This window comes from Protopterus annectens, chromosome 12.part0, assembly GCF_019279795.1.
Source record: "Protopterus annectens isolate FY-2018-M chromosome 12.part0, PAN1.0, whole genome shotgun sequence".
NCBI classification, from domain to species: Eukaryota; Metazoa; Chordata; order Ceratodontiformes; family Protopteridae; genus Protopterus; species Protopterus annectens.
The window spans coordinates 285,467,581-285,491,271 of NC_056746.1; the positions used below are offsets into that span (position 1 = coordinate 285,467,581).

Consider the following 23,691-nt stretch of genomic DNA (forward strand, 5'->3'; position numbering starts at 1 on the left):
ACAGCTAAGATTCTACTTGAGCAGGACTAAAGCTCTAGGAAAAACTGAACAATTACTAGTGGCATATGCTGCAGGATCAGAAGGAAAGGCTATTTCAAAGCAGACAATTTCAAAGTGGATAAGCCACTGCATCCGTTTTTGCTATCTACACCATGGTAAACCAGTGCCCAAGGGCATTAGGTCTCATTCCACCAGAGCTACAACTACTTCAACAGCCTTTCTCAGAGGAGTACCAACCAAAGACATTCTAGAGGCTGCTACTTGTTCTGTTCACACCTTTACAAAGCATTATCATTTGCCTCTCTACTCTAAGTCCAGGGCAAGCTTTGCCACTGCAGTTCTGCAGGGCCTTCTAGCCACACCTAATGCTGTTTAGCTCCAGCCTCCCAACCATAGCTTTGGGATTCTACCCAAATGTAATGACTGCAACAGTGAAACACGAAGAACATAGTACAGTTGTGTACACTTACCGTAAATGTAGATGAGTGTATTCACTGTTGCAGTCCAAGTTACCCTCCCACCATCCCCCTTTTCTTCTGGAGTTTATCTTTCCTTCTCTATCTTCTACAACCTATGTGGTGTATTTGCTTGTAGATGAAGGTAAAATTTATATTGATGCATATATATATACTACCTTTTTGGGGGCACCTGATTTCTGGGGCAAGAAAAACTAAAGAAAATGGCATTGGCTGCATGTTTTATACCCCTGACGACCTGACGTCATGGAAGAGGAGACAGCAACTGACGCAGGACCCAAGATTTTGGAATTCAGGCCGACTGAGGGCAACCTGCCAGCAGATTACCCAAATGTAATGACTGCAACAGTGAATACACTCGAACATCTACATTTATGGTAAGTGTACACAACTGTACTTTAGAAATTTATTTATTTTGGGCACCCTATTAAAAAATGGGTATTTTTGGAGAGGGGGTATAAAATAGTTTAGCATATCTAATGTAATGTCTTCATTCAGATCATCATCATCGTCTTTCGGCTGTTCCCGTTAGGGGTCGCCACAGCAGATCATCTGTTTCCATTTCTTCCTGTCCTCTGGATCTTGCTCTGCCACACCAACCACCTGCATGTCCTCTCTCACCACTTCCATAAACCTCATCTTAGGCCTTCCTCTTCTCCTGTTACCTGGTAGCTTCATCCTTAGCATCTTTTTCCCAATATACTCAGCATCCCTCCTCAGTACATGTCCACATTAACATAATCTTGCCTCTCTAGCTTTGTCTCCAAACCTTCCAGTCTGGGCTGACCCTCTAATATACTTATTCCTAATCTTGTCCACCCTCGTCACACCCAGTGCAAATCTTAACATCTTTCACTCTGCCACATCCAGTTCTAACTTCTGCCTTTTTGCCAATGCTACCGTCTCCAACCCATATAACATAGCTGGTCTCATTACCCTCTTGTAGACCTTCCCTTTCACTCTTAGTGGTACTCGTCTGTCACAAATCACTCCTGACACTCTTCTCCACCCACTCCATCCTGCGTGTACTCTCTTTTTCACCTCTCTTCCACACTCACCATTACTCTGAACTGTTGATCCCAAGTATTTAAACTCATCCACCTTCGCCACCTCTACTCCTTGCATCCTCACCATTCCTGTATCCTCCCTCTCATTCACACACATATATTGAGATGCATTGTATAAATATTAGTATTTCCTCTGTTTACAGTATTGGTCACATCCTTTCTTTTAATCTCTTTGTAGTTCATTGGATCTGTTAATATGGTAATTATTGAGTTATTGTAATAATCTGCATTCAAAACTACCATTCCCCTCCCTTATCTGTACTCTTAATGACATTGTGTTCATTATTGATTAAGGACTGTAAAGCAACTTTTTCTGTTGCAGTATGTTTTAATTTGCTACTTAACATAAAGACTGTATATTTCATTTTCAATTGCAGTTTCAAATGCATGTAGTAATGTATTACTTATAGGGACAAATGTACTTGTTCTTTTCAAAAAATGTTCATTAACAATGTTTTCACATCACATCCATATAACATTTTTAAATTTAGCTGATGTGTAAAGAGTCTTAATTCTGTGAGTTGGTGATATGTCTGTATTTCCTTCTGGTATAAGCAAAACTCCTTTATTAAGCAGTGCCTGTTCACCTGCCATCAGAGTGTGGTCTGTAAGGTTAAAGTCAGTATGCTTCACCATCTGGACCAGCTCATCACCAAAGGGTCCTGGTTGTTCTTTCCTCTTCCCTCTCGCTCATTTTTCCTGCTGTTGTGTTGTTTGTTCCTTAGGGGTAAAGGGAGACGTACCTACTGCATTAATGGGTACTCCAAAGGATCTGGGGCTATAATCTTGTTTGAAGCCACTAAAACTTCCACAGGATGTGTCTGACAATGTTCAGTATTCTCTTCTGCTTGCCCTTCCAGTACTTCTCTTTGCACATGACTTCTCTCATTCTGTGGCAAAGTAAAAACATTACCATTCTTAAAATCTGCATCTCTGGACATTGTACATTGTTTTATTGCTATATGTCTTTGCTCAAATGTAGCCACAAATTTTAAAACTTCCTCTAATGTTGTTTTATTGGAAGCGTATAGTGGATCTCCCATTATTTAATTTTACAATTTCTGTTGCTTCTGTTGTTTTTCATTTAGTTCAAAAAAGTGTTCATTAGTTTTATATACTGCAATGATAATTGGATATTTATTGCTTGCCATGTTTTTAATAGCTCAGCATGTGTCTCCTGATATGTGAGCATTTTTAAAATTCTCAAGCGTTGTGGAACTATCTTAAGTTGTAGATAGGCATCAAAACTAAAGTGCTGACATTGTAAGCATTTATAAGACTAAATTTTACTTTCCAGAGATTCTTATTTAATTTTGAAATAATTAAAGGCGGTATTATTACCTGAAATTATTTGTCTGGTGATACTCTTTCTCTCTCCGATAAAAACAGATTCTGTTGCACATTCAAAAGTTTCTGTGTCTGCTGTAGTAGCTGGTCTTCACTAAATGGAACTTTTTTGAAATGTTCAGCTGCTAAACCAAACAAAAATAATGTATCGATAAAGTTATTAATAGCCTGTAAATCCAAATGCTTTGCCAAAAAAGAAAAGAAAAGCAAAGATGCATTGTGGAATCACTAGTGGAGGAAACTGAAACTATTTGCTTTCAATTATGCTTCATCAGGCAATAAAACTCACAGACATAACAACCCTTTTTATATAAAACAATTAAAGTCGCATGAGAATTTCATTTTCTGTTTAGTTAATCAGTTGGTGCAAATTAAAGTAATTATATTATTATGTAATTTGCAGTAGCATCTAAGGTTATAGAAGAGCAGCTTAGGGGAGGAGATATAGTACTAGACACATAGAATGCTGAATATAAGTGGATAAATAAATTCAAGCATATAAGTCTCCTGGTCTGAATGGTACGGTTAGAATTAGCCAGTGGTGAAAGAAAAAAAAAATCATTATGCGAGTCAGATTTGATGCTGTTTAAACTACATGAAGGATTTCCATAGACTGCACAACATCCAAATGCTCTGTCAGTGTGTCTTCAAGACACCTCCATTGTTTTATTGTTACTGGTCATGCAATCTCATATTTGTTTCCCAGTCTAAGAAGCTCATTATAGATTTTGTCCATTTTATCTTTGTTGTTCAGTCATCATGGACATTTGCTATATGAATTTAGTTGCATACCTCTCATCATGGACATTTGCTATCTGAATTTAGCTGCATACCTCTCAACCATACCGTTTTTCTCCATGTTTACTGGTTATGAGGTCAAAATAATGGGGTGCCACAAATTCCTTATTGGCCCCTTTAATTTCCGAATTTTCTTTTTTTTTTTCTTTTTTCTTTTTTTTTTTTTAATTTTCCTGACATTATCACATGCAGGGTGTGCACGATGACATCAGTGTCGTGAGCAGACTGCTGAGCCTGTTGGAATATGGCTGGTGCATGTTCTACTATGTTAATGTTTATCACAACACATGTAGGCACACTGTTCGTGGTTCATTCGTCTGTAGTGTAGAGCAGACACTCAGACAGTGCACTTAGTCCAGTACTGGCAGCGCAGTAGTCATCAGATTCATTGCACCAGTGATCGGTCTGAGAGCCTCTCACACAGATGAAAAAATATATCACTAACAGACCCAGTTCTTCCCCCGGCCGGGCTCCTTCAAGTACTGTACCCTAAAAAAGAAGAATTAAGAAAAAAGTGCAACTGAAATTGCAAATGCAATTATCCGGCTGCTGTTAGTGGTTTTTTTTTTTTTTTTTGAGGTTGAGAGGGAGATATATGTGCTGAGATCGAGTGAGGGAGAGTGACTTTACAAATTGAAAAAGCAGACAAAGACCAGGTAGCCAGCCCTGCTCTCTTCATATTTTCAACTGTAATTTGACTGACACTGTGACTGTGTGCGTCTACGATAATAACAAATAAATCACTCACTACTATGCATTCGTAGGTAATGCTGGGTGGGGAGTAAAGGTGCTAACTGCTAAAACAAACGTATTTGAAACCTGCCACCTGTAATAAAGATAGTTTGTATGCTAATGTGCTTGAATCAAGACCCAAAGTTTGATTTGTGTTTCATCTCTTGACTCTAACACTGCAATCTTTCCCAAACTGACCATTTTTTTTTAGAAATTAAATGAAAGGTGGACTTCTCTGTTAAGTGTTCTTGTAAGGCCAGTTTAGACATGCCTTGAGGCTCAAGTGCTAGAGGGACGTGCCAGGTTTTCTGCATTCTGTTGTAGCTTTATTTCTCTCTCATTAGTGATGTACTGTAGTCGTGTCTGTTATGCTGTAGAACGGGCTGTGATAATTGTTGAGAAAACACCACAAAGATGCATAGCTGTGGTAAATGTTCCGTTTGTAACAAAATTAAAAACATGCATGGGGTGAAAATAAATGGAAAAAAATACACTGCTTTTGAGAGGTTTGATTGTAGGTCATCAGGTGTAGTATACATCTTAGGTTGTGACTGTGTTCCAGTAAAGTGGTATATTGGGCAAACTACCAGAAAGATTAAGATTCGTATCTTGGAGCATTTGGGTGACATAAGGAGGGGTAACTTGGATAGCCCTGTAGCTGCACATTTTTGTAGTATACATGATGGTAAAAATGATAGTTTTAGATTTAGTGTACTAGCTAGGCCCCATTTATGCAAAGAGAACTTTAAAGTAGCTTTAAACAAGCTTGAACAGAGGATGATTATAGAATATCATACTTTATTCCCCAAGGGAATGAATTTGGAGATTTAATGAGATTAATGAAATTTAATTCTAATTTGTTAACTTAACATATAATAAAAATGTAGTTTTGTAATGTTTAAATTAAAAGCCAAAGTGATTCATAGGATGTTATATTTACATTGCATTTCTAAATGAAGAATTTATTGTATAAATGAAATTTATTAATTCTGTAAATTTGGAGTATTTATTCTATGTTTATATTTTTGTAACATATACAAGAAATTTTGCATACTATGGAAAAATGATTTTTAAATGGTTAAAATTATTGCATTTCTTTCTCTGGAAAATGTTTCAGTGTTGAAAGAGTTAAAATGTTTGGTATAATTAATTGTTTAATTAATTGATTAAATGCATATATAAAAGAACACTGAAAATGTTAAAGTGTGTCCCATTGAAGGCGAATAGCTGAGGTACCAGGACGGAAAGAATAAAGATGGATTAAAGCCACTTCTGTGTCTTCCTTTGAATCTTTGTGGTGTTTTCTGAAGATTTTTCGTGGTTTGGCTTCCAAGTTGTTTATTGTTTCTGAGATGTGATAATTGTTGCTCAGACATGATTTTGTACAGTTTTTGTGTTGTATAGTTTTTTTTTTTTTTTGTGCAATGCAGTATCACACATTATGCTAAACATATTAGAAACAGCTGATGTTAACAGTGTGGATAATTTTGCAAATGATCGTCTGACAGAAACCATCCAAGCTAATTTGCCACATGCTATTTTGTGTTTTCTTAGCTATATTTTATAGGACTACACTCATCTAAGGAGTGGACTACAGATATTTATTTCTATCTTTAATATTTTTCTTTGTCTGTAGTGCACATTTTGGTTTATTCAGATAGAGGCATTTTTGGCTAACAGTAAGGAAGGCCAGTTCATTTAACAAATGTTGGAACATACACCATGACATAAAATAGGTAAAAAAAAAAACAAAAAAAAAAACCACAAATTACCTATAACCCTGCAATGGTATATTGCTGTTATGCAACGCCATTATTAAAAAAAGAAGTCTTATCTTTTGAAGCTAATAACAGTGTATAGAAATGCTCCATCCCCACTGGATCTCTGTAAGAATGTGAGTATGCAGGGTACAGCTTAGGGATGTACTGTGTAGATATCCACACCCCCACCTCCCATGCGTGCTGTAATACATGAGCTATGCATTAATAGTGTGGTGAGGCAGCTATCATTGAAATCACATAGAATAAATAGAAGAAAAAATGACTTTTTAATATACAACAGATGTATACATTCAAAACATAAAACAAAGTAGGCGAATGACATGAATAACTGAAGGTGAAATTGCATTAAAAAGAAAATGTGTATTGTGAGTTTTACCATGTAGAACCAGATAAAAATTATGGTATTAACTCTGAATCTGTTCAACAGCTGCAAGGCATTTTGCAGTATGTCTACAGTATACCACATTTGTTTAGGCACATAACACGTTGTTTAGAATGGAGTGCACTGTGCTCCAGAGAGAGGCAAAACTTTCCGTTGTATGATTTAGACCACTGAATATCAGGTCTATGTTATAAAAGCAAACGATTAAAAGATTGAACGCTGTTATAATGAACCCAAAACAGCGAAAACATAAATGAGCGAACTACCAGAACAGCGTTTTTTTCCCCCAGGGAAAGAAAAAATCGCTGTTCCCAAAAAAAAAAAAAATACACACACACTAAACACTATTTTAAGTGGGGGCTTCGTCCCCCCCCCCACCCCCCCCCACTTAAATATACCAACGAGATCGCACTACAGTGCCAAAAATGGCGAAGTGACAGAAGCGGCCAAGCAACTTCTTTCCCAGGGAAAGAATTCGCTCAAAAGCCACTTAGTCATTTTGAGTTCGACCAAGGTGCATTCGACAGAATGTGTCTTCGGTCTTCTGACAGGAACCCTGAACATTTGGACTGTGTTGCAGCCATCATTCAAACATCATGTGCTTGTTCCTATAATGCAGAGTTGAATGACAGACAGGTAAGCAGACGGGGCAGAACTATGGCCAGAGCAAGACAAATGCATACATAGTTGAAGCAGCTGTCAGAAATTCAGTGATTGTAGTGTTACCAGATTGGTGAAGTGGACTTGAATACGGATTTAAGCATAGGTCAGATGTTAGTAGCTGATTGTCCCTTTAACATTGTGTGCACTGCAGCCAATGTAGTGACTTAAAGGTGGACTTCCAAATTTTCTCTGAGGTCCTGCCTCTAGTTGTACTATATGCATCTATAACAAAAAACAAACAAACAAAAACCCCAGAAAATTTCTGAATCTCAAGTACATGTACCCATTTGCAAGCAGACAATATTATTTTACCAAAAATTTATACTGCAAGCAAATTAATTTCATTATGCAGGCCACTTTTGGTTTTGAAAGCTAAAATATTTTTGGTAGTAGTAGAGCAGCCAGAGAGAATATCTTGTAGAAAACAGTTTGAAAATGCTTGACTTTCATTCAAATGTTTATCTAGGTAGTTTTTGATAACTGGGTAAGTGGACTTATGTTTTACACTCTTTTTCAAGAAAGAAAGTTTTGTAGTAAAGAGTTGTGTATTTATATGTTTCTACTAGAGGCAAATAAAGGGCAGTGGTATAGTAAATTAAGACTGTGAGTAGTCGTAATGGTTATGTGGGTGAAATGAGATAGCTGAAAGCTGGAAAAGGGGACAGAGTCATTTTATATACTGGTAGACTAGTACTAGTTAATTTTTATTTTTGTATAAGAGAATTGTATTGTAGTTTTATACAAATTCAAAGTTTTATACAAGTTCAGATGTTAATAATATAAAACCAGTTTTGTTCTGGTTTATATTTTAAATGATAGAAACCACCCAATGTTACAGGCACCTTTGCATAAAAGTATTCCAGATTATCCACAAAATAAACACAAAGTCCATGAACTTCAAAGGTGAGGCTTCAGAACAGCAGCTTCGGTTTAGTAAAAAAATATATATATATATATACACCTGAAGAAGCTGTTTGTGAAAGTGCTTGTGTACCAATAAAACTGTGTTGCAGCCGAGTGGAATCCAGATCTTTGTTCTGTGGTTGGAGAAATTTGAGTATACACGGTACACCTTATTAAGCTGAGGTTGCTGTTTTGGAGTATTTTTTTTTTTTTTTACTAAACTGAAGCTGCTGTTCTGAAGCCTCACCTTTGCAGTTCATGGACTTTGTGTTTACTTTCTGGTTTATATTTTGTTTTATTTAATATTAATGAAGAAGGCTGAAGCACAACCACAGTTAATTTTATTTTTTATAAAAGAAAATTGTATTTTAGTTTTGCACAAGTTCAAATATTAATATAAATAAAACACCATTGTTCTGCTTATATTGTGTTTCATGATCTTTCATGATCATATTTTATATGTTGTTTACGATTAAAAGTTGGCATCCTCCCAATTCCATTGGAGTGGGCAGGGTTACATAATTATGCATGCAAATTTTATGTTAATCAGTATACAGATTTTTGGCCAGTTGTACCTATTTTTCATGGGCCTTTGTCCAGATTTTTGATGTTTCCAGGTTGAGAGGTATGCTGAGCCGTTAACTACTAATTCTTTTTTTTTTTTTTTTGTGTGTGTTCGCTTCTTATTCCTGGCAGGCATGCAAACCTTGATGAAGTAATCATTTTAAATTATTTTAACTAAATTTCAGCACTTGTGCCAGCAGTTACACAGGAAAAAAAATAGTCTGAGAGAAGGTATCTCCTTGCAGAAGCTGCTTTTAGCAGGGTGCCATACCAAAAGTCTCAACTTTTTGAATTTATTTTTGTGTTTTACATCTACAGAGCTGATGTTCTGTCTATGTAATCTATACTGTTGTTGCACATCTAGTTACTTGTAAGTGTATTATTAATATACCTTATTTTTGTATATTTGATTTCTATACTGTAGTGCCTGTCATGGTCTACTGCGGTGGTGGTGCTGCGGTAGTGTTGTCGCCTCATAGCAAGACGTTGTCCCGTTCTCAGCTAGAGCGTCTTCTGTGTGGAGGCATACGCTAATGGGGCGTGCCTTCGTTGAAGGTTTTGTGTCAGGGCTGGTAACCCGGTACGTAAAAATCCACTACCAATCATTAGCGGACCGGAGTTCCGCTGTGGCGACCCCTAACCAGGAAAAGTCGAAAGGCACAAACAAAAGTGCCTGTCATGGTCTGTTATTGTATTACTTTTATTTTATGTGATTGTTTCATTTTTATTATTTTTTTTATCTCCATTATCCTCAGAAAATGGATTTAAAGCTAAGTCAACCTATTTAACAACAACACATTTTAACACTGACTGAGCTTTATAAATACTAAAGTAGAAAGAATTCCTTTCTGTTGCATTCTGTTTAATCATTTTCATGATGCATGCTTTTAAAGTGAAAAGATCTTGATTTATCTTTTTATGGAGTGTTAATAAAATTAAACCAGAAATCTTGTAATTATCTTGGAATCACTTTACCAGTTAGAGCATGTCTTTGTGTGGGTTTACAGATGAGTTCATGCATTATTTAAGATGTTAAATGTCACAGGTAAGTGGTGCTATTTCGATGTCCAGTATAATGACAGCTGGAGATGTTGACCATAGTAAGTAGTTCAGTATAGCTTTGTTTACCCTAAAATATTTTGGTCTGTTGTTTCAGAACTTTGTTTTTTTTTTCTAGAGGGAAAAGAGAATCAGTGCTATGCCTTCAGTATCTCCCCTTAGGTTGCAGTCATCTCTGCTGTCTGCCTCAGGCAAGCATGCATCTAAACATGGCTCTGATGTTCATCAACCCAGTGGTGAAGAAAGGCAGACATCACTTCTCCCCAGTGACACCAAGCCATATGACCTTGATAGTTGTAGCCAACAAGAAAATCAAGTTTTGCAAGACTTAATTGAACTTGCTGGAGAAGGTATCACTATCTCACAGTGCGGCCATGGTATGGAGAACAACAGTGAAAAACAGAATGCAGGTATGTGGCCCAGGAACGGAAAAGGTTTCAAAGCTTGCCTCAAAAAATGTTTTTTATCAAGTACTTTTTTTTTTATCCTAATGTGCAGTGTGACCTGGTTGTTATTGTACTGGGTGTTGCCTGTGCCATATGTTGCACTGACATTTGTTTCTGAAGTTTCATCTTTACCCTGTGCCATATTCTGTATAGAACTAAGGTCCCTGGCTCAGAAAAACTTGTATACATTTCCAGTGTGCATCTAATTTAACATTTATTTCGTAGAGCTTTTTATTGGTTTTATTTTCCTAAATGCCTTCAATTATTGCAGGACAAAACAAGCAAATCATTCACACATACATCCGACCATCCATTTATTTATTTATGTTAACTTGGGAGATGAGCCCGTCTAAAGTGGGCTGTTTTTCACCACAACCAAGAGATGTACAGTAAGAATAATAAAATGCAGTGCTATATATGATGACCTGTGGTATGAAAGCAATTAAATATAGATAATGTGCCACCTCGAGAGTAGCTGAGAGATAAATATAACACACAGTTCAATGACTGAGTTATGACATTGTGGTCAGTATGATAACAAATGTAATTGCTAATTAACAAGACATGCAACACTTTGTGTAAACAACTGTATGTAGTGACAGGGCAGACCAATTAGTATAGAGGTAAGCCTGGTTCTTTGAGGCAGAAGGATTTATTTATATATTTTTTGTTTTATACATTTATTAACCAGGTAAGCCCACTGGATACAAATATCCCTTTTAAGTGGTGACCTGGAGCAGTGTGTGGTCATGTGATTTGCTCAGAGTCGGACAGTGGGTGAATGGAGGTGGAAGGAATCATGTCATTAACAGGTCAGGTTACCAATCCACTACATTAACTACCAGACTACTGGAGTCTGTAATGGAACTTTGACTGTGACCTAGGTGACCAAGGTTCAGTTAGCAGCCCTGACACTGCAGGAACCAGACAGTGGGAATTAATTGGTATGGCTTGCTTGCCTCTCCATTGGGGGTTGGGGGATTGTGCACATAGAAGGAGCAAATGGTCATGGCATGTGTTCTTCAGTGGGGAATGGGGAAACTACTCAGCATGTTGCAAGGTTGGTGAATGGGAGTGGTTTGTTGGCATACTTACTGTGTTGAAGTGAGGGCCTGCTTAGCACTGCAACCCATTTTAAACCCCACCTTCTTTAAAGGAACTGAACATACACAGGGATGTAAAGAAAAAACTTGAACCACTTCAGTGGCATTCTAAATGATGACGCCCTTTGGCCAGCTAAAGCCTTTGATGTTAAGGAAATGAATAGATAATCTGGCCAGTGGGAGGCTGATGATCCACAGGGGCAAACAAAGTAAAAATAAGAAAAGATTAATATAGAGGTGCATGGACATCCTTAGCAAGGACTGGATAAGTACGTGGAATATGCAGGGATTCAGATATGCCCTAAGCACACCATGATAAATACATACTAGAATTTTAATTATTGAATTCAATGTTTCAAGACTGCTTTTCCCTTTTGTCAGTATTTAGACTGTTCTGTTATGTTCCTTATCTCTTAAAGTTGTCTTTTCTGTAAGGTGCTGCATTTTTTTCCATATTTATATAATTTAGAATAAATTAACAGTTCTTACATGTCTCTTTCTGCCATTTTTTACAGGTTATGTACATTTAGACCCCTTGATTTTTTTCCTAATAACATATTGGTTTAGAACTGATGTAGTTTTACTAGGTTTTGAAAGGGCATATTCTTTCTGATGTTTGGTGCTGGATCATTGTTGCAGTAGGCTAAGCTATATGGGTTATATCCTGCCAAGGATATGAGCAACCAGCCAAGAAATCTTGTATCTTAGACTGCCTTTTTATGTATAAAGGAATGTTTTTTTTCAGTTGAGAATAGTTTTATGAAAAACAGAGTGTAAATGCTTTCTTACTAATCTCTTTCGACATTTCTTTGTGGAATAATTGTGTTTGGAGCAGGATATTATGGTTCGGGTGACTGTTTTTGAAGATTTTTCCTCAAAACCTGACCTGTATGGTCACTTGTTTTACTGATTCATGCAGGTTCTGTTACCCACCTTGCCAGTACTCCTTTTGGCTGAACCATGGAGCAGATATCAGTTTCCTGCATATTCATTGTATTTAACCAATGTTTGCTAATGACGTGATGTGTTCCTGTATATTAATGTTTTTCTTTTTTGCCCCTGCTGTCTGCTGATCATCAACCCCCACATGACCTTGGTTCTTCCTTCTTTTGTCCACAAGAAGTATATTTCTCAAGAGTCTTTGGTAGAGCCAGATCAAGGTCAAATGGGGCCCTAGGCAGAGTAATAAATTGGGGCCTCCCAGAACAGCCCCTCCTGCAGCAACCTCCTACCCCCCTCCCCCAGCAGCCTCCTCCCCAGCCATTTGGCTATTTCTCCGCAGTTACTATAAACACTGTTCAAACCTATCAGTTTATATACTGTTTTCTTTTTTATTTCTACAGTGATTACAGATATTGAAATAAAATAGCACAAACACTAATAGCCATTTGCTAAACAAACACTCACATTGAAAACAGATTCAGCATGAGCAGTAAACTTTTGTGCCTTTGAAACTCCCATTAATTGAAATGGCATTAAACCCACATTCAAAGAAAATGCATCTGGCTAGGCTAGTGGATGATTAAGTTTACCTTCAGGCTGTTTTCAAACCATAGACTCCTTGCACTCATTTTTAGGACCATGCATACATGTATGTATTCTTTGATTCACCTTCCTGGTTGTATTAAGTTATATTCCTTGTATAATACAGAACCACTTGTTAGAATGTGTTTTAAATTTGTAGCTTTGAACATTCTTCCGGTAAGCAGTGAAGCAAAAATGACAAAACTACCCATTTCAGAAAATGTCAGCCATAAAAGGCCATTCAGACATCTGTCATTACAATCCACCACTGTCAGTCAATAGGCACAATCTCTGTAGAAGTAAAAGTTATTGAAATAATTTCACATTAAAGAGATCTGCAACTAATGAAGAGGTCGCTACTGGCAAACAACTTAACATTTCAGTGATGTTCATCGTGCATACAGCTGCAGTCATAACAGATGGGTTCTCCTGCCGTCAGGTGGGTCCTCGGTCGGCCGAATTCCAAAGTCTAGGTCCGGCGTCGGTTGTCGTCACTTTCTTTCCTGACATCAGTGCGACAGGGGTATATAAGACACAGCCGACACCATTTTCTCCAGTCTTTTTTGCCGCGCGGTGCCCGAAGCAGAAGCAGTTCACAAGTGCTGGTCGGCCAGCTCCTGAAATTACAAAAATTTGGAAACCGAAGTCTTCTTTAAAGCTAAGTACCCCGTTGGGGAAACTTTTCTTGCCTCAGACCGATGTCAGACAAAGTTAACAATTGTATTTCTTGTGGGAAGCAAATACCGCATAAGGATTTCCATTCCCTCTGTATACCTTGTTTAGGCCCAGACCCCGACGTCTCGGGCTGTCGCTTCTGCGCTACTTTCAATAAACGCACTATTAAGCGTCGGGCGGAGTTCGCCCAGCACTTTTTTGGTAAAGCTTTTGATTATAAAATGTCGTCGGAGACTCCGACTACCGTTTTGTCCAAAAAATGCAAGGACAAAGACCGACACGCGAGGTCCGCGGTCTCCACCGACACCATGCCAAAACCGGCTACACGTGATCCGGTTCTCAGTGAGGCGACTACGCAGCCCCTGACTACCGACGACACTTCTCCGGCGGTGTCTTCTGTAACCGAGACCGCAGGTGCCTTGGCCCATACCCAGACTACAGCTACCGAAGCCACTGTGAGTGTTGAGCCTCCTAATGTGGACAGGTCCACTTCCACCCATGGTGTCTTCAGACCCTCATCTTCCTTTTCCATAAAGGCCTTTACTAAGTCCAAATCAGCCATGCATCCCAAGAGGCCTGTTGCACAGGGCCCATCTCCAGGCCCCATGCCTAAAAAGCAGATGCTAAAAATGGCTGAGGATTTAATTACTCTTATCAGGGGTTCCCAACCCCCTCCGGGCAAGAGACCCAGAGTGGAGGAAGATTCTCCCTCTTCTGACCAGGGCCCCATTATTTCAGAACATTCTGATGAAGAGCAACACTCGTACTCCCCTTTTGAAGATTCTGATGCAGAGCAGTCCATTCCTTCTGTATCTCCCCCAGAGGATTTTTCTTTTGGGGAAACCTTGCATACCTTGAGGGAACACTTCCATTGGGAAGGCCAAGACTTTTCTGATTCCAAGAAAAGACTTAGGGAATTTGTTTTGCTACCTCAGCACAGACCTCTGGTGATACCTCCTGTCTTGGACATACTTGATGATGTTTACTCGGAGGCTTGCCTTAATCCGGATTCCCTGCCTCCTGCCCCAGTCAAGCCTGATAGGTACTACAGAGTTCCTAACTCTCACCAATTTCTTTACAAAAGCCATAATGCTGACCCTGAAACCATTTCTCAAGGCCCCAAGGGAATGAAGGCCTCTACTGCTAAGAATCCACTACCTTCCGAAAGAGAGTTTAGAGCCTTAGAAAGGTGGGGGAAAAGGTATATACCTCGGCCACCCTTGCCATGAGGGCCTTAAATTGTCAGTTCCATATGCTTAAATATCAGCATTTTCTGTTATCGCAATTAAGGAATAAAATGTCACAACCTGAACAACCAGATTTGAAGGAGTTGCAGGATATGATGCATAGTGCAGAACAAGTGGGTAAACACACCTTACAATGTGGCTGTGATGCTCTATAGGCCTCAAGTAGAGCTGCTGTTACAGGATCAGTCATTCGTAGACATGCCTGGCTTAGGGAACAAACCTTGCCTGATCATGTTAAAGCTAAACTACTAGATGCTCCTTTACAAAAGGATGTATTATTTGGTACTAATGCTGAGGAGATACTACGGAAAATGGAAGAAAAAGCTAAATCTATGCAAACTGTCAAAGCTTTTCTACAGGTTCAACCACCACGTTTTAGCTGAAATTGGCCTTCAAAAAACTGGTCCTTTCCAGCCACGGACAAGCCCCAAAGAGGTAGATACAGGCGCACAAGGGGCAGAGGACAATCTCAAGGATCATATAGAGGCAGACAATAGCAAACTCCAGCACCAAGAGGTGGCGAAGACAGTACACAACAATACAGGAAACAAACCCAATGACTTTCCCCTTTTCATGCCAAGCAAGTCTCAGCTGGCAGCACCCTTGGGAGGAAAGCTGGCATTATTTACAAAAAATTGGCATATTATCACAACAGACAAATGGATCCTGGACATTATAAACAGAGGCTACAGATTTCATTTTCACACTCTTCCAAAAATGAGAGGCATGCCAAACCTGTCACACAATCAAAGGGCAGAGGCTCAAATACAAATTTCAAAGCTCATGGACATGAAAGCTATTCAAGAGGTACCTACTCAGGAACAAGGTCAAGGTTTTTATTCCAGACTATTCCTGGTACCAAGGAAAGGAACCGACTGGAGACCCATTTTGGACTTATCCATCCTAAACACATTTCTACTCGTACCAAAATTCAAGATGCTTACCTTACAGCAGCTTCTTCCCATGCTGGGCAAGGGGTCTTGGCTGGTAACATTGGACCTCAAGGAGGCATACCTGCATGTCCCAATCAGACAAAGCTGCAGAAGATACCTCAGATTTCTTGCAGGTTCAATCCACTGTCAATTCTCTGCATTGCCCTTTAGCTTATCTACTGCGCCCAGAGTATTCACGAAATGCCTGGCATCAGTAATTGCCTACTGCAGACTTCAAGTGATACAAATTTACCCTTATTTGGACGATTGCCTGATCCAAGCGGACAGCAAACACATACTTCTGGAACATCTGGCTTATGTAACACGGTTATTGAATTCTCTGGGATACACAGTCAACAAAGAGAAATCCAGGCTAACACCATCTCAGAAAATAACTTTCCTGGGTGCCAACTTGGACACAAACACCCAGATGGCCTATCTTACGCCAGAAAAACAGGGGCTATTAACTCAGTACTTCAAAATACTAGCAAATTGTACCAGGCTAACTGCAAGGAAAATCCTGCAGGCTCTGGGCTTCATGGCATCTTGCATTCTTCTAATCCCATGTGCAAAGTTGCATATGAGGAAACTTCAATGGTACCTAAAAAACCTTTGGTCTCAACACAGCCACAGTTTGGAAACAATAATACCAATAATTCCATGCTTGCAAAAGGAATTTCTATGGTGGGCCCAAGCATGCCAAACAAACACAGGTCTACCATTCTGCAAGTCTCAAGCAAATCAAGTCATCACAACAGACACCTCAGACTACGCCTGGGGGGCACACATGACAGACAGGTGCATTCAGGGCAAATGGTCCCAAAAGGAAAAGCACCTTCACATCAATCAAAAGGAAATGCTAGCAGTGATAAATGCAATTACAGCTTTTAAGGACCTCCTGCATCCAGGGCAATTATTGATAAGAACAGACAACACCACAGTAATGTGGTACATAAACAAACAAGGAGGAACACATTCATACCCCCTGTGCAGGCTAGCCATGTCACTTTGGAACTTGGCTCTGGAATGGCAAATTGAACTTCAAGCACAGTACCTGCCAGGATTGGAAAACACGCTAGCAGACAATCTAAGCAGAAATATGACAGACCCACACGAATGGAAGTTGCATCCTCAAGTTTTTACAAAGATAATCCAAGTGTGGGGAAGGCCAGACATAGATCTCTTTGCCACCCACAGGAATCATCAATTGACAAAGTTCTGCTCAAGGACCTTCCATCCAAAGGCCTGGAGAGTGGACGCCCTTTCTTTCAGTTGGGCAGCACGGACAGTTTACGCCTTCCCACCTTTGCCTCTTCTGCCCAAGGTGCTCTTGAAAGCAAGAGCAAACAGACCAAAGATGATACTGATTGCTCCAGACTGGCCAAGACAACACTGGTACCCACTCCTGAGGAGCCAAACGCATACTCCTCCCTGGACCCTACCTCTAATGCCTCTTCTACTGACTCAGCACAGCTACAAAACTCTTCACAGTCAGCTGAAAACACTCAATCTGGCTGCATGGAAAATTTCTTAACACCACAACAGACCCTACTCTCCAAAGAGGTGCAGGATGTCATTTTGGAGGCCAGAAGGCCATCTACTAGAAAGGCTTACTCCGCAAAATGGAAACGGTTTTGCGCTTGGAATGAGAAAAAAGACCAGGATCCTAGAAAACTGAATTTGCCTCAGATATTACAGTATCTAGCTGAGCTGTTGAACAGTGGACTTTCATTTTCCTCCATCAAAATTCATGCCTCAGCCATTTCTGCAGAATACAACACTGATCCACCCTTATTCTCTCACCCAGTCTTAAGACAGTTCCTCAGAGGGGCTAAGAATATAAGACCTCCAAGGAAACAACCAATACCAGCCTGGGATCTTAATTACATTCTAGAAAAATTAACATTGCCTCCCTTTGAACCAGCTGCCTCAACAGATTTACAATATTTGTCCTGGAAAACAGCTTTCCTTCTGGCCATTACGTCAGCTCGTAGGGTTTCGGAACTACAAGCCCTCATGGCTGTGCAGCCCTTTCTCATCTTCCATCAGGACAGGGTTTCCCTACGAACCAACCCATCATTTATGCCTAAGGTAGTATCCAGGGTAGCTTTAAATCAGGCCATACACTTACCTACCTTTTACCCCAATCCTCAAAACAAAGGGGAAAGGCTGCTACATTCCTTAGACATCCATAGACAGCTACGTTACTATTTGGACAGAACAAAGTCTTTCAGGAAATCAGAACAACTCTTTGTGTCCTATGCTGTAGGAGCTCAAGGGAAGCCAATTTCCAAGCAGACAATTTTGAAATGGATAGGCCACTGCATACGGTTTTGTTACTCCTTTCATGGTAAATCTGTACCTGCAGGCATCAGATCCCATTCCACAAGGGCCACAGCTACCTCTGCAGCCTTCCTCAGAGGAGTCCCTACCAAAGATATTTTGGAGGCAGCCACTTGGAGTTCTGTGCATACCTTCACTAAACACTACCACCTACCTTTATACTCCAAAACTAGAGCAGGCTTTGCTACTGCTGTGTTGCAGGGCATCCTGGCTCCTCCCATTTCCACCTAGTGCCTACCACCCTGTGCGTAGCTTTGGGATTCTACCCATCTGTTATGACTGCAGCTGTATGCACGATAAACATAGTACAGTTTTGTACCTACCATAAATGTAGATGTTCGAGTGCTAATACAGCTGCAGTCCAGGTTTCCCTCCCTCCTTCCCCTCTGGGTACAGACCTAGTGGCTAACTCCTCATCTTACAACTTGATTGGGTTATTCTTCTATGGTGTATTTGCTTGCAACTACTGATTTTTGATTATATTGTAATGCATGATTTTATATATATATATATATATATATATATATATATATATATATATATATTATTTATTTTTTTTTTATATATATTGCCTTCCTTCTGGGGGCACCTGACATCTGGGGCAAGAAAGACTGAAGAAAATGGCGTCGGCTGTGTCTTATATACCCCTGTCGCACTGACGTCAGGAAAGAAAGCGACGACAACCAACGCCGGACCTAGACTTTGGAATTTGGCCGACCGAGTACCCGCCTGACGGCAGGAGAACCCACCTGTTATGACTGCAGCTGTATTAGCACTCGAACATCTACATTTATGGTAGGTACAAAACTGTACTTTTCTTCTACAAATTCTGAAGAATTAATTGCCTATGTTACATTAAAAAACAAATGGTAAGTTGGTAATATTGCAGTAGGGAATGACTGACAAACTGACAAGTTCATAGTTACTAGCCATCTAATACAAAGGAGGACACACTCAGGAGTGCAGAACACCTATCCCCCTTTAAAATTCACCAAGTAATGAGCAGTTGAAAGGGCACTGTAATATTAGCACTCCTTATACATGTTGTAGAAGTAGAATCCACAGCCTTCTGCAGCAAAGGCAATTATGCTACTAACACTGCTTTCAAATTCTGCAGCACAAACAGTGACTGCCATTTACTAAACAAAACAGTTTTACATTGAAAACCGACTTAGCTTGAGCAACGGTAAATTTTCTTCCCTTGAAATTCACAGTTTCATGAAAATGCACTGAAATTCATAATTACCTGAAAATGTACTCAAACTCACAATTACATCAGCAGCCTGGTAGTTGGTATAGAGGATTCAGGCGTTTGTCTCCTGTAACCAAGTTCCAGGGTCAAGCCTGATCAAGGTAATTGACTAACCGGTGCCCTCCCCTTCCAACTAGAGCATTACATACCATACCTCTGTACATCTCAACCTTTTAGTAAAAGAAGTCTGGACAAAGGCCGAAAAAATAGGGACAGTTTTTAAATATTGCTCTTAGAGACTTGGAAAGTTGCTAGAATAACAGGATTTGTCTTAGCATGCATTTTCTGAAGGAAATGAAATCTGAAACTCACACATATGACATTCTTTAGTTATTTCAATCCTCAGTGATTTGTCAGAAAATCACAAATTTTTTGAGGATTAGGCCAAAAATAGGATGCAAAGATCTGGACATTCTGCAAAATTCTGGACAGTTGAGAGGTATGCGATACCTCTCAACCTCTTAGTGCAAGAAATCTAGACAAAGCCTAAAATAATGGGGATACAGTGACCCAAAAATAGGGATAGATTTTAAATATTGCTCTTTTTAACATAGAAAGTTGCTAGAATAACAGGGTTTGTGTTAGCATGCATTATCTGAAGGATATGACGTCTGAAACTCATTTATGTCATTATTTAATGACTTCAGTTCTCTGTGAATTGACAGAATACCACAAATTTTATGAGAAACAGACCAAAACTATTTCAGTTCTCTGCGAATTGCCAGAAAAAACACACATTTTACAATAAACAAACCAAAACTATGAGGCTAAATCTGGACAGTTGAGAGGTGTGTTAAACACACGCACACACGCCTACCTTCTGTCTGCTGTCACACAGCAACACACACCCTGTCTGTCATACAGCAATGAATGTCTAGTTTAAATTACACACACACACACACACACACACACACACCCCACTTCTCTCTCATACAGCCGCAACATAAACAAACACACACACACACACTTTCTCTGTCATACAGAAATTAATGGAATCGCTAGTTTAAGTTATACACACTCAATTACCTTCTCTCTCAATGGAATGGCTAGTTTAAATTCTGCTCGCAAGTGTGGAATGTGTTTACATCCACATTGGCATGCGTGTAACGAGCACATGGTCCTCCTTAACCCCCACGGTGTTAAGAAGTATTTTTTTAAATAGATTCTTAATTAACTAAAATGAATGCTTAAATCTCCTGGCCATAGTTGCCCCCAACCACAGGACTCTAGACGACTGCCTATGTCACTTATTGCTGGATTCAGCTCTGCTCTTTGATCCAGCCAGCTCTATCACCACCTCATCTGCCAATGGATGACTCTGAGGTAGCCAGACTGGGTTCCTCTGACACCTCATTCTTATATCTTTGGTGTAGCATCTACAAACACTAAGGATTGAGAGTTTGTCATGTCCTCTGTGTTTGTTCTTTAGCTCTTACTGGCAAGGGAAGGACACTGTTGTCTGCCTTGGGGGGATGTAGCTGATAAAGGTTTACCACTTAGCCAAGTTACATGCTTGTTTCCCTGGGTTGTATCTCTGCCATGGGTCATACAGTGAGTTTCCCAGGAAAACAAAACCAGTGTGGTATGTGACTTTTCCTGTTCTGTCGCCCTCAAGCAGAAAAGACTTACTGTGATTACTAAAGGGATTACTTCTACCCTTAAATGTTTTTGGTTCTGTTTTTTTACTGACTCTTAATAGGAAAATAAAAAGATTTCCCTCTACTCTGTCACTCATTCCCAGTCAGGCAGGACTGGAAGGGGAGTGTTCTCCAGTATTTTTCCTTAAGCTAAAACTTCTGTTTCTGAGGAAAATGTATATTCAGGTTTCCATACAGTAATTTTTTTTTTGTCTTTTCTGGGACTATTGCAGTGTGATTTGTTTCAATGTGGAACGGATTGAAATCCCTATCTCCCAGCAGAAGTTGTATGATTTCTTACACTTGTATTTTCCTCAGCTTGAAGACGTTCTTCCTGTTTTATCAGCTCTAGAGGATATTTTCTTAAAAGTTTTTTGTATGCCTGACAGTCAACCACATGCTCTTCAAAAGTCTCGTAAATTATACGGAGTACTTCAGACACTTGAATAGCCTATTTTTTGTCCAGCATCTGATCCTGCAGTTGTTTCCTTATCAAAGCTGTCTCCTGCTGTTTATTTTGCTGAATGCTACCCCATTTCCCCTTTCACAGTGGTAAAGGGTTTGATAAATCTGGGACTAAAGTGTTTTTTCTTTTGTTATTTTATCCTTTAGAAGATGGAATTGCCAGGTTCATATATGAAAAATAAATCAAGACTGTCTAGAAACAGCATACATGGCATGGCCGTAAAATAAAACGGGAAACTTTATTGTGAGCGCTTTCGCGTTGTTCATCCAGTGCTTCCTCAGACATTAAAATTGTTTTATTTCTTGACTGTGCCATGTATGCTGTCTCTAGATAGTCCTTGATGTATTTTACCAGTTTTGACAGCTTAATTCTTGCAGCATTTGGTTTTATTTTGTTCATATATTAAAAATGAAGTTTTTATTGGCATGTTTTAAGAACACAAAAAAATTAACTGTTAACCATCCTTATTTAAAGGTTAAAATTTGTTGAACACTTTATATTGTGTTTCTCTCATGTAACCAAACACTCTTTAAGAGAATTTCCTTCTGCCAATTTATTCTCTCAGGTGTTGACAGCTTGTGGGATTGTTCTGCCACACTTCCTTAAGAAGGTAGGTTCTGGCTTAATTTTACAATCTGATGTCCTTTTCATTCTTCCTCACTAATGGTTATGGATTCGATCATGTGATCCAACTCAGTTGCATTTTCCAGATGTTGGATCTTAGCCTCAAGCTCCTCCATCTTCCCATAGTGCACCACCCTCTCTCTAACTCCTCAGATCTTGTTTATCGCCATCGTGGTTAGATGTAGGATTCAGAGCCTCGAACAGTAAGAGGCTTTATTCTCTTAAATTCCTCTGTTCCTTGTATGGACAGCATGTTTATTTTTTCCTTGACGCTTTTCCTTCAGCAGCAATTAGTGCCTGAATACGTTGGTTCTTCTATACTGAGTCTTCTTCACTACATGCAAGTGAAGTCATTCCCTTACTTTTTATCCAGAAATTGGAAGACTTTTGTTTCCCCATTACAGTCCTGCCTTGCTCTTTTCTGTACCTAGTGGTTCTTGCTGTGGAACGTTATGCTGCAGGTTCCAGATCCTCCATTTGTACGGTTGTTGCACTGTACCTAATATTTATGTGCTTGTTTTTTCCCTGTGTTGTGGAGTCACATGGCTACATAAGTTAGCTACAGTGTTCTTTTTTTTTTTTTTGGTATGCTTCGTAAAGAGAGAAACCTGGACTAACTCGGCATGTTTGTGGTATTGAGAACATTTATGTGTGTTCCTGCTTTCAGATCTTGTTACCCTTGTTTTTAAAAAAAGTGGGGGGGGGGGAACGAATGATGAACTGTCAAGCAGGCTTCTTGAGGATTTGTTTCATCTGGTTACTGTCGGGGCTTAACCCCCCCCCCCCATTCAAAGAAACTGGTTTACTCTATGAGGAACTCTGATCCCTTGCCTTGGATCCCAAGATCCTAGGGCCTCTCCCAGATCCCAAGCTTCCCGTGGATCTGATAGATTCAGCCCCATGATGTTTCTTCTACTTGGCTACTGGGCCTTCCGATCCAAATGACTAGAGTGTTGCTGCCAGATACCGTATATCAGACACATACCTTTCAACAGTACAGTGTTCCAGGAATGTCCAGGTCCAACTTTCATAAAACTGTTTTTTTTTCTTTTCTGTAAATTCACTAGCAAACCTTTGAATACTCAAGTCGGACAGACATTTTTACAGGTTTTCATGTGTGGTCTGGCTGACTGACTGCTTGTATAGGAGGTGTCCCAGGTCTCCATCAGATCTTACCCCCTATTCTTCCTAGGATCTGATTGCTTACATTTTTCTCTTCTTCAGATCCAGTAGAGGGGATCAGTCAAGTTCTGGATCTGTTGTTGTCAATTTTCATATTATCCTCAACATACAAGTTCGTTTCTGAGCATTGCAACTGACTCAGCCATTACTACAGCTCATGATCACCAAAAACTCTCAAGCTTAGCCCTTATTCATAATGCTCCTCTCCCAGTTACCTCAGATCTCGTTTGCCGCTTTTCATGTCAGACGTGGTTCTCCATTGCTCTTGAGCTAAGTGACAATTTTTGTTTGTATTTTGAACCTTACTTCTACTTTTTATTACAATCCTTTCTATAATGTAATCATCTACCTGCCCTTATTCTTTCTGTACACTTCGGTGTATTTTATATTCCTTCTCTCTTGTTTTTCCATTCACAGTATTTTACATCTCTTTACAGTCATGTAATGTTGACTATCATTGCTGATAGTACTTTCTTTGAACCTTTTTT

The 23,691-nt window shown here is 39.4% G+C and overlaps 1 protein-coding gene across 1 annotated transcript in view; it reads left to right on the forward strand.

Annotated features, from left to right (window-relative positions):
• SLX4 (SLX4 structure-specific endonuclease subunit) overlaps window positions 1-23,691 on the forward strand; it is a 1,828,351-nt gene that overhangs the window by 850,360 nt on the left and 954,300 nt on the right. Inside the window, exon 8 of the mRNA XM_044089343.1 lies at window positions 9,891-10,182. Within this exon, the coding sequence (XP_043945278.1) occupies window positions 9,891-10,182 (292 nt within the window). The remainder of the gene's footprint in view (window positions 1-9,890; window positions 10,183-23,691) is intronic.